Source organism: Aricia agestis, chromosome 1, assembly GCF_905147365.1.
Source record: "Aricia agestis chromosome 1, ilAriAges1.1, whole genome shotgun sequence".
Classification (NCBI taxonomy): Eukaryota; Metazoa; Arthropoda; class Insecta; order Lepidoptera; family Lycaenidae; genus Aricia; species Aricia agestis.
In genome coordinates, this window is record NC_056406.1 from 17,567,682 (window position 1) to 17,580,294 (window position 12,613).

General features: G+C 37.5%; 1 protein-coding gene across 1 annotated transcript; it reads left to right on the forward strand.

The window, feature by feature from the left end:
* The first annotated feature begins 1,383 nt into the window (after nucleotides 1–1,383).
* Nucleotides 1,384–8,384, forward strand: LOC121731207 (cyclin-K). The gene is made up of 4 exons (XM_042120564.1): nucleotides 1,384–2,236; nucleotides 3,811–4,017; nucleotides 5,632–5,823; nucleotides 7,495–8,384. The coding sequence occupies exons 1-4, from the start codon at nucleotides 1,604–1,606 to the stop codon at nucleotides 7,996–7,998; spliced, it is 1,536 nt and encodes a 511-aa protein (XP_041976498.1). The 5' UTR covers nucleotides 1,384–1,603; the 3' UTR covers nucleotides 7,999–8,384.
* Nucleotides 8,385–12,613: the final 4,229 nt, after the last annotated feature.

Here is a 12,613-nt window from a genome sequence, read left to right on the forward strand (position 1 = left end):
GAATGATTAAATATATGTTTAGGTTAGGTAGGTTCCCACTAGAGATCTCTGCAGTTACGCGGGAGTGACTACAACAATTTACCAGCAGAGTCACCGGGCATTTTTTTACGTTTTTTAAATTAGGAGACAAAACTTATTTAGTTATTAGGTTGTTTATAAGAATTATTAAGTATATGCGTTTATTCTCAACATATGTCTTAGTTTAGAGCCAGTGCACACGGCAATATTTTAACGCTACTTTAACGATAGCACCAAGGGGATAAGTATGTATTACCAAAGCACACCAAGGGCAAAAAGACCGCGTCGCAGGTTCCCGGCGGGTTCTGGCGGAGCGGCATGTCCGCGGCTGCCCACCGCGGATCACACAAACCAGTTTACATGCAGTAATGCAGACGGCGCGGCGGCATGGGGCGGCAGCTAGCTCTATTCTCTCTATCTTCATTAGAACGAACGTCCTGAACTGAATGCCTCCACCCGTCATGTGCTTTGTGTACCTACGCGGCGAGGGCAGCTGCAGACATTGATGGGCAGGCGCGGTCGTTATTCCTTCCTGGACAAAAAGCCCGCCCTGCCCCGTCGTCTGCAAAACAACAGAGTCCGCCCAGCAGCCAGCGCACGGCGCACGTGCTGGCAATGCAATAATTTACTATACAAACCATAAATTAGTAATATTTGAACAAAGATACTGAGCAGTGAGCACTGAACTACTGACCATGTCATTCTCATTAGACGTCATTTTTCCTATAATATATACTTACTGGTCACCAGACACGTCTAGTTTAATTTTGTGCATACTGAACTGACTGATTAAAATAAGTACTTAATTTACAAAAGGTAACGTTATCAAAGAATATATATTTACCGTTATAAGTCTTATTTACTGTTATAACATTTACCGGTATTAATTCCGATTTTTACCGTTATTTCTGGTAGGTATCGGGTAAATTTTCATACCGTTATCTATAGCCTGACAAGAAAGTCATGCTCATGACAGGCGGGAAAATTTTCTAAACGTAATCACGCATAAATGGTGTATTTTTTTCTTTGTATTTTCACAGTGAACGCTTATTGCATTTTTAATATTGTCATCTTGCACATTTTTATCTCGAATTAATAAAGTTCTCTCTATTTTTTATTTCATTTAAAATTTTTCCCGCCTGTCATGACTTTCTTGACAGACTGTATGCCTTTGAAGCAGTAACGTATGGGGAAATTACCGACCATTTACCGACAGTTTATTATAAGTCTATGGAAATTACTGACTAAAAACCATTTTTCCGTTGCAAAATGCAAACCAAAGATATGTCATTGTTGCAAACATGGTTTTTAGTCTGTATTTCCCCATTTTTCCACCATCCATAGACTATAGACTAGACAAAACTACTAGCAATGCTCGTAGTTGCTTAACCCATACTGAACAGGTGAAATAGTGCGATAAAAGAAGCATTTATAAGTTTTAATTACTAATGTTACAATTAAAAAATTTGGAATTACAATTATTACATCACAAAAATAGTGCGTGCAAGGTTTCATAGGCTACGGAGGCACCACAGCCACAGGGGACCGGTTGATTCTTTTCATAAAATTTCAATGTGTTCTGGAAATGGTTTGCAAAGAGGACGTGGTATCATGGTTTAAAGAATTGGAAAGCTATAAACGCATAGACGCAATGTGTACATTATTAAATATGTGCCTGCCATTCGAGCTACGGTTTATAGGCACCTATTTAGAAGAACTCGGAAAGCGGGATTTTCAGGAGCTGCGTGGTGCAGAATTAAGAGCAAACAACCCAACAGACTTGGCTGCTGACATCGGAGGAGCAGACACAGACTCCAGAACACGACGGAAAATGGCATTGTATGTTTCATTACTGCGTTCATGTAATTTTGCGTGTGCCACTACATTGTACAATGCGATGGTGAATTTGGAACAGAGTGGGCTTCTGAAAGGCCTTTACGGTGATTTGTTGGAGGAAATATTGCTGTTGTACACAATGGCATTACATCATCCGGCTTTTACCTTCGATCAGAAATCTCATTTTGGTGATATACTAGAGAAATTGAAACTGGAGGACCAAAGGATACAGTATCAAGAACAACAGGAGCATATAAATGTTGCAGTCAGTGCGTGTCACACACAACCTTCTATTACACCAAACATGTCAGTGCCACCTCCAAACTTACCGGGTATGGGCCCTCCCCCAGGACTAGTGTTTGTCAAAACACCAGGCGTACAGGTTTGTAATTTGTACATGCATAGTTTACATGAGTGTCTTATATGAATCAAAATCACAAGTTAACACTTATATTTTTGTAATTGTTCTGTATTTGAATTATTTCTTTATTAACAACTATGTTTGTTTTTGTAATACTTTCTTATAATTATTTATATTAGGTTCTAATTATTATTTTTAAAAAACAATCTACCAAACTCTTTATTAAACATCTGATAATTTCTAATTCTTAGTTTACTAAACTGTATCTACAAACATTTAATTCAAAGTTAAGGCATTTGCCTATCATTTGCATCTGCAAATTTAGGCAGACTTATAATAATTATATTATAGTTATTAGTTATACTGATGGTTGGGCTATGTCAAGTCAATTTTAGCTGTGATCTCAGCTGAGCGAGGCTTGAAATTGAATTAAAATAACACACACTTCGATCCTTTTGTTTATTTGGTGGTTCTTCTAATTTTATCTGTACCATAATAACATAAATAATAATGTCTTTAACCTTTCGATTGCAGAAAAACGAGACACAATAGCTTATCTATTGTTATCGCTAGACATCGGATTATATGCACGGTCAAAGTGCCGAAATATGCATGCAAGTATGCATGATAAATGGCCAAAAAATGCACAAAATATGCACCATCAAAAGTCACTTTTTATTAAAATTTATTATTTTTCTAAAGAACTTTCCGGTGGTGCCGTTAATAATAGCGTCAATTTTTTTTATGATTTCATCAAATCCAGGATTATTCGTTTTTATACAGCTGGTGCTTTTTTTTTTCTACCAAAAATTTCTGATTGCAATCTTAATGCCTATGGAAGTTTAATAAATTGGTAACTACTTTATTCAAATTTTTTACTAATGTTGAAAACTACAAAAAAAAAAATTGTTTCTAGAAAGATATTGTACCTATCGGGTGTATTGCATTCTTTAATTGGGGTTGGAGCCACATACTTTAAGTGTTTTTATCTATCGTACATCTGTTTTGTGGCCTTAGTGTGTGTCATGATAGCTAGTTTGGAGACTAGTATAAAACTGCCGAAATATAGTGCATATTTCGGCAGTTTTATACTAGTCTCCAAACTAGCTATCATCAATGAAAAATTGCCAAAATATGCACTATATCACCTAAAAAGTGCCAATCCGATGTCTAGTTATAGTGGCCGTGTCTAGTTATCTAGTTATGTGGCCGCTTGGGGCTTTATGAATTAATATGGTTTTGGTGTAGCTTGGATACTACAAATTATTGAAAAAATACTAACATCAAAATAATTTTTGATTAGGCAAAAATCCAAAAATCTATAAATTTACTTAATTTGCTAGATGTATATTTACATGAGGATAGTGTTTTAATGTTTAATAGGATGCAGACTGGATTAAAGTTTTAAATATGGTTATTGTACCATTAAAATATAAAAATACTAAAATACTGCAGTTTTAACCAATGTTTTTTCATGGGCATTGGCCCACCATTTATTTCCACCAATGCAACTCCTGTACACCAGAATCAACATAGTACACTATACAAGAAAATGTATTAAATCTAGTTTTTAATTTCAATTGCATTTATTTCAGCCTCCAAGTTCAGATTCAGTGGCGGAGTTAAATTCTCCGCCGGTGCTGAGTAGTGCGGGTAATGTGGTTCCTATGTTAGGTGATGTGCCACACCCACCACCAGGGCTGCCAATGCCACAATACAACATGGGAGAATATATTGGCCAGCACACCTGGCCGGCTAACCTGCAACAAGTCATTGTATCTCCCCTCAATCAACCTATAGAGGTTTGTATTGCCATTATGAATGTACTGCACTTAGATACATTTGATATAATATACCTATGATATTACTTAGTGTAGATTTTGCTATAAAGTCCATATTATATTTTCTCCTTACTTGTACTAAGTAACTCCGCAAGTATGCCAAATTAGGGGTTCCCAAAGGCAAATGGTGGCGCCATGAGTCGATACTCCATCATTATCCGAAACCACAAATATTACAAAATTAAATTACAATCTTAATAAATTATGTAAAGCAGTTAGATGATTAAATATTGGTCAAGTATCATTTACCTGCTTAACCTAACTTTAATCATTGAAGGTTTGTTTATATGTATCTTTTTCTAATAGCTAGGTGGAGTAGGTGGAGTAGGGCACTGTAACAAAATATTGCGACGTGTAACTGCGCCGCAGGCTGAAAAAGATTGGGAACCCCTGTTATAAAATATATTTCTTTGTGCTTCCATTTGGTTTTGACTTGTTCTTAACTATGTTTGATATCAAAAACTTGAAAGGTATTTTAAAACAAATAAATCACTTGGTGAAATTTAAGTTGTATGATGTAACTTTCTATTAAAGTATGTCAATTATTAGTTATAGTTTACAATTATATTGAACAGGTGTTTTATTTTCTTTCTTTCTAGGTTGTCCATATTATGGTAAAAAGGCTTACAAAAATTTGTCTGTCTGTCTATCCTACCTAAGCGGCAAGCGATTATCGTAAACGCCAACACCACAAAATGTATGGGCTTTGACATTAGTATTCGCTAGCGAAACGATGGCTTATGTCAAATCGCATACATTTTGTTAGATACATTTTGTTAGCGTTTACGATAATCGCTTGCCACTTGTCTACTAGGGCTGTAATACTAACAATAATAGCTAAGTAGTAAAAAACGTCTTGCCAAATTGTACAGATATTTTAATAGATTGCTAGTATTTTACATTAACTATACAGGGTGTAACAAAACTAAGTGTTAATAATTTAGGGTGTGTACTGAGTAAGTATGTGTTTCTTGTAGAGAGTTTACGGTGTAAGTAGCAGCGCTGAAAAGCCAAAAATTTATTTGTGATTTGTATGGGCAAGCACCCCAGCGTCACGAGTATTCCCATACAAAAGTGAAAAAAAATGTCTCTTTCGGAGCTGCTACTTTTACAGTAAACTATATGTACACCCAAACTTGTTGGGACCGCGACCCACAACAACGACGACGACGAACAAGAAAGTTTAAAGTTCGCGGCCTACCTTGTGTCATGAAGACAAAAAGCGGTATGTTGCTGCCGCTGACCATATCATCATACTGACGTTCACTGCTGGACTTGGGCCTTTTCTAAAGCTCCTCACCACACCCATTTCAATTAAAAAACGTACCGTACGTAAGTACGACAATCGTCCTATAGTTTCAGGGCCCACCCAAAATCTACCCGCGACTCACCAGTGGGTCGCGACCTACATTTTGGGAAATGCTGCCCTAAAGTATTATCACTATGTTTCGTTACATTCTGTATAATATTGAACATAATGTTTAAATTATTGGGATAAACCTAATTTTATAAAGCGAATGTTAGCTTCAAAATGAGTAATATAATAATAATAATTATTTTTGAAATGATTTTCAGGTTCTAAATTACGCGGCGCCGCCCGGGGCTCCGCCCTCGCCGCTGGTGTCATCCCCCGGCGAGAGCCGAGCCGCCTCGCCTCGCACGAGACGCCGCCTCTCCCGGGACCGGTCACCCCCTTTAGCTACAGTTGGACCGGAGCAGCCTATGTCACATCTCACCGCTAACTTTGACAATATGAGTGTGGCCGAGGTATGTCGCGTATGTAAAACATGATTAATACTTTGACTTAACTGCAAGCTTGTGTTGCTTGATGTATCTGAATAATTCTGAACTTATGTTTTAAATTATACATATACCCTTACCAATAAACGTTGTATAAGCTTTGAATAATACAGTGTTTTGTTCCTGTCACAAAAGTGACATTTTTAATTGGATTGTAGAAGACAAAACACTGTATAACTCATTGACTTTTATAAGTGGACTCGGCACAATGGTCTCTACCAAATCAAAATGCTGTGGCCGGTCCGCCATTTTATGTTCCGGTTCTCCGAGGTACATAAACTGTCAAAGTGTCGTATTATAGGGATGTCGAAATTGAAAGAAAATATCGATACATCGATATTTGAAAAAATATCAATATCGGTCTCGATATATCGCGAAAAAAATAGGCACTTGAAATGTTCACAAAATACTCAGTTGTATAGTTGTATACATACTTTAATAATAATAATAATTAATGGTAAAATTAAAATTTATTTATTTATTTATTTAGGTAACAAACAGTCTTTAACAAATATTTATAAACGTTTTAACTACAACTAGACCTAAAGTACCATAACATCAATACAATTAACATTCCAAAAAAAAATACAACTAATAATTATTTGAAAAAATATCAACAGAATAGTAGTAGGAACATGATCGCCTGAAGAAGGTATTTCTCGCATAGTTTGTATGATAGGGCGGGACATAAAACGTGTCTATACTACGTGAAGATGGTCGCGGGACTTTTAAATAAATTTTGCTTAAGAGATTTGAGGAATTAATGGAACTATGTAGAATTTTGAAAAGAAACACACTATCTAGATATTTACGCCTTAAGTCTAATCGTTGAATATTATGTCTTGCTGCACTCTCAAGATGGTCATTAGACCATAAGCCAGACCTAAAATCTAGTGTCTTCAAAAATTTGAAATAAATGAAATAATATTTTGATAAGGATTATTAGCATGAGTAAAATAAATGCATTTAAATGTAGTCCAAAAAAATCAAGATTTTTAAATACAAAAATGGTTGTTGTGCCTCACTTAACATAGATAGGTATAGTGTGTCGCGGACATTTTTGTAGATATTTATAAGATCCACATTTACTTAGAACATTGTATGGCTCTATCTTTTATAGTTTAGGCAGCGTACGCAAAATAAGTAAATTTTCTGGTTGTTTCCGTATCTTACGGAACCCTATATTTTCCAAAATAAAAAGTAGCCTATGTTACTCGTAAATAATGTAGCTTTCGATTAGTGAAAGAATTTTTAAAATCGGTCCAGTAGTTTTTGAGCCTATTCGTTACAATTAAACAAAGTTTACTTCTTTATAATATTAGTATCGATAAAAAAAATCATTTTTGATATCAATATAATATATAATATAAGAGGACGCTCACTTATAACAATGTCCTCGACAATTATCAACCGAGTGTCCCATCACTATAGACCGCCATGTTTAGTACTTGGCAATATGGCGTCGGCCACACTTTAACTATTCAAAGCTTATACAGCGTTTATTAGTAAGGGGGTGAATATATAGGTATGTAAGTACATGATATTTAATGCCGACATTGCTTTGGCTGAGCTTGACATGAAAATACCGTGAAAGTGTTTTAATACTTACAAACTTACGGCTACTCGTAAATATTACAGATGCGACATAACATAGGAGAGGAGCGGCTCCGCGAGATGAGCTTGGTGCACCAACAGTACCGCTCGCTGGAGAAGTTGAACGGCGTGCGGCGGCGGGCGGGGGCATACGCGCCGCGCTCGTCGTCCGACAGCGGATCCAGCGCCGCCTCCTCCCCGCCCGGCACGCCCGCGCTCGTGCGCCGACCCCCCGCGCCCCCCGCACCGCCCGCGCCGCCCGTCCCCTACATGCCCTACCCGCGCTACCCCTACCCCGCGCCCGCGCCCTACCGCCCCCCGCCGCCGCCCTTCGCCAACGGCGAGCCCCCACCGTACCCCGCCGCGGCGCCGTACGCCGGCTTCGTGCCCGTTCTGTACGCGCCGCCGAAGCTCTCGTGCTGGAACTGCGGCGCCGCCGGCCACGCGGGCCACGAGTGCAAGGAGCCCAGCATGGAGGAGATGACCCGGGCCGGCGGCTACCAGCTCGACTTCGGTGGCGCCCCCCCGTCCGAGGCCGCCGACAAGTAGGGGGCAGGGCGGCGGCCGCCGTCGACTGACGGGCTCCGCTTGTAGATTTCTTCGCCCCGGGATTGAGATGACGCGCCGTGCACCGGTAAGGGTTTCGGGGCGGAAGCCGAGGGGCGCGCGACCGTCGCGGGGCGTCCGGCGTCGCTCGGCGGCCGGTCCGGACGGTCCGCCGCCGTACTAGTCTGTTTTTAGGCTTACGTACGCTTGTGAAACTAATCGAAGTTACAAAGGTTTAACTGATTTTAAATGTGCACTTCAGATTTCCTGTTAGTTTTGATCTCTCTAGTGTTCCCCCTCAATGAGTAGTTGAAAACAAGTTTAAATTGAAGCAATTAATTGTCTGACATCAAAATTATTAGTAAAATGGGAATAGAAATATTAAGATAAAAATATTATTATACTTACTAAGTAAATATTTAATCGCTTATAATAAATGCACACAATAATGACGTTATTTTATAAGTCCAAAAGTTCTTGCCAGTTCTCACACAATAATCAGCTTTTTTCCTACTCTCTTTGTCAATTTTGTAGCAACATTAACCCATCAATCCCCAAGGTGCCACCTGTGCATCTAATTATATATTTATTTGGAGCAAAACTAAATGAAGTGGTGCTTCAAATAATATAGAGGCAGAACCTATATAGAGGCAGATACCTCTGAATCATAATACATTTAAAATGCAAATATTCTGTGCATGTCAATGTATATTTCTGTACACCATTAAATTCATCACCTCCTATTTAAACACGGATATATTTGTAGGACATTTAAGTGCCATAATTTAGCTTCGTTTTTTCCACAAATTCAAAATCTTAAACTTACATAAAGTAACAAAATTACATATAAGGTGCTCATGAAAAAATCATTTAGAGAATATTTCTCCACATTGTAAGGCTGCGTTTCCACCATAAAGTTAATATACCTAGCGGAATAGAGAAACAAAGGCCTGAGCAAGAGAGATGTCACTATCAGTAGCACTGCGTGGTAAGAAGAGACGTGTGATACATGACAGCAGCACTCTTTTTTTGACGTCCAGTCGGCACGTGCCGCACGTTGACAATTTAATCTCATAGAATTCATCATAGATGAAGTATTATAGTATAGATGTAACCTTAGCCCGTCATCGCGTAGCCTTTTTGTGTTTATTTTCATATAAGTAGTGTGCGTTTATTTTCTTGAATATTTATATTCGTCGATCATTTCGGAGCACTTTACAATCCAGAAAAGAAAGTCATTTAGTTTATGATATCGATAAACTATAGTTCAAGTTATGAGAATCCGTAAACACACGTAAAAAGCTATGCAATGTTTGTAGCCAAATTGTTAATTGATGTGACATTTAAGCACTAATGCCTTACATAGCACGAATTATGGATTATTAAACTTATAAATTAAATTTTTAGCTTACAAAAATACCGATTGAAAGCCCAAAAAACGTTGTTCAAAACTTACGTATTTCATGTTAAATCCACGTTTTTGAGGCATTCTTTGGCCATTCTTATGGCTTATTATTTAGCGGAACCACAAGACTCAACAATATCTAGCATAAAATGTTTATTAAAAACCTTTATTAACACTTTTATTACATGAAATATGCAGACCGACTCCTTTGTTATGTCCTAGTAAGTAGGATATAACATTACACGCTTTTGTCGCTTATACACCGATATAAGGCTCTGTCCTATAAATAGTATCTCAATGAAATTCATGATCAATCATGCTTGTGTAAGTGTATACGTACACATATTTTTTCACACACATGAAAACCAATTTTGGGTTTGTTTGATAGCTCGAGATTGTTGCTCTATTACGCTAGGTATATTAACTTTATGGTTTCCACTAGAGATGTATTGCGAGGAATGTGTTTTTGAGAGCCAATAATTAACTATAGAATCGCTTCATTGACGTGAGCATGCCATGATATCGCTCAGCGCGGCGATGCTATTGGATCTTAAAAACACATTCCTCGCAACACGTCTCTGGTGGAAACGCAGCCTTAAGCTTACTAATGACGACCTCTGTGGTTCAGTTGGTGAGCGCGTTGCGTTGGTAGCGCAAGCCGGGGATCGCGGGTTCGAATCCCGCCGACGGAACAAAAAGTTTTCAATGTTCCTGGGTCTTGGATGTGTATTAAATATATTCTGTATGGTATAATAAAAGTCTTAAATATATGTATAGTATAAAAGTATTACATATATTTCCGTTGTCTGGTACCTGTAACAAAAGTACTTCAGGTATTTAGCTCAGGGCCAGACTGACGTGGTGTGAAGCGTCCATAGATTATTAATAAGTTCTGAGGCTCGAATATAGAATGTTTTTGTATTTGAAAAGTATTGTAAGAAATAATAGTTATTATAATGGTTTTTTTTTTCGAAAGAGGGAAAATGTATACTTGAACCAATTATATTTTACTAGTTTATCTTTTTATGATATTAATTTAATAATGATGATATTTTTTATGTTAAATATATTTAAAAGTATCTCTTGCAGTATGACACAATAATATACAGGTGTAACATAACTTAGAGTGGGTTGCACCAGAGGCGTGGTTATAGTCACAGTTATGGTCAAAGTTATGGTTATAGTTAAGGCTAACTTAACTTTAATCTTAAAGCTTAGGCCAAACCTACGCGACCAGGCGACTGCGAAGCGGAGCGTCAAGTTGTCAAATGTGATTTTTGTATACAAAACACACATTTGACAACTTGGCGCTCCGCTTCGCAGTCGCCTGGTCGCGTAGGTTTGGCCTAAGCTTAACTTTGACCACGGAACAAATTCCGCAAAATAAACGCAACAGACATCAGCTGTCAAAACAGCTTATGTCTGTTACGTTTGTTTTTTTGTTAAAGCTACAGTAAGAGTGGGTTGCACCAACCTACTTTAACTATAACTTTAACTTTAACCATAACAAAATGTCAAATGAACTGTCAAATCCCAAGTGAAAGTCCATAATGGACGCCATATTTGACGATAACCTTAACTTTAACTATAACTACGACTCTGGTGCAACCAACCCTTACAGTATAAAAAATGAATTATCCGTACAAATCGACAGGAAAAATATTTGTTATATAAACACTGATAAACTGTAAATTTTCACGAAAAATTTTCGATATAAGTTTGAGCTGTTATGGTTATCGTTAAATATGGCGTCCTTAACCAAAGATTTGACATTTTACACTGTAATTATAGTTAAAGTTATAGTTAAAGTTACAGTTATAGTTAAAGTATGTTGGTGCAACCCACCCTAAGTGATAATACTTTAGGGTTTGTATGTGTTCCTTAAATAGGGTTCACTGTGAAAAGTAGCAGTGCCGAAATATCCTTTTTAGGGTTCCGTAGTCAACAAGGAACCCTTATAATTTCTGTCTGTCCGTCCGTCTGTCTGTCTGTCCGCGGTTTTGCTCAGAAACAATAGGACCTACAATACCAAGCACATATAAAGGATGCCGACAAAATGGTACTTACATAAAATCTTAAAAAATATATTTTTTTATGGTACATCCTACACATCAAGCGGGGACGTTTTTTTTCGCGTCCACCCCATCTTGTGGGGTGTCATTGGATAGGTTTTTAAAAAATATTATGAGTATTCATAGATTATTTTCCGATTTAGGGATCCATTTGACGACCTGTGTGGCTCAGTTGGTGGGCTGTTGGTAGCTCAAGCCGGGAGTCGCGGGTTTGAATCCCGCCGACGCGACGGAACAAAAAGTTTTCAAAGTTCCTGGGTCATGAATGTGTATTAAATATGTGTATCACATAATACAAATCTTAAATATATGTATAGTTTAAAAGTATTAAATATATTTCCGTTGTCTGGTACCTGTAACACAAGTCCTTCAGGTACTTAGCACGGGGCTGGACTGACGTGGTATGAAGCGTCCATAAATAAAAAAAATAATTGTAAAGTATTAAGTTTTAGAGAGAAAAACATCGTTAGAGTCCAGTGTCCCCCCTTCTACCAGCTAAACGGTTGTTTCTGGAAATGTGAAAAAAATCGCAGGAGTAGGAAATATGCTGAATTTAAAAGGAAATCTATCACGGCTAAGAAGACTTCATAAGTTATTAAGTAATAGTCGATCAACTAAAAAAAAATATATTCGGCGAAGTATAAAGGAACTTTTCGTTCAAATTTCTTTGAAACTAACTGAGGTGATGTTGTTAATAGTAATAGTGTAAAACACCTTATATATATTCATTGACCAAACAAAAATTTACAAAAATTAGCGGTACTACGGAACCCTATATTGCGCGTGGCCCGATACGCACTTGACCGGTTTTTTATGTGATTTATCCAGCAAGCGCCCGAGTCATGATTGTTATGAATTTGCCCATGCAAATCCCAAAAGGCATATTTTTTGTAGATTTCTTTGCCCCTCCCCGCGCTGAAGCGCTGCTTTTTTTACAGTGAACTCTATATAAGGAACACATACACGCCCTAAAGTATTATAACTTAGGGTGGGTTGCACCAGCATACTTTAACTGTAACTGGTTTTGTTACACCTTATATTTTGTCACATTATGTTATATTGTGTCAAACTATAAAAACCGAAATAAAAAAAAACCTGAATGAAATCTTTTTTCAGTAAGTTATGAATAGTTTCATAAACC

Excerpts from the sequence above, each read along its gene's own strand:
- LOC121731207 (XM_042120564.1), top strand. The coding sequence starts at position 1,604 with ATGGTTTGCAAAGAGGACGTGGTATCATGGTTTAAAGAATTGGAAAGC. Across the intron at positions 2,237-3,810 it reads TCAAAACACCAGGCGTACAG|CCTCCAAGTTCAGATTCAGT; the intron begins GTTTGTAATTTG and ends CATTTATTTCAG. Across the intron at positions 4,018-5,631 it reads CCCTCAATCAACCTATAGAG|GTTCTAAATTACGCGGCGCC; the intron begins GTTTGTATTGCC and ends AATGATTTTCAG.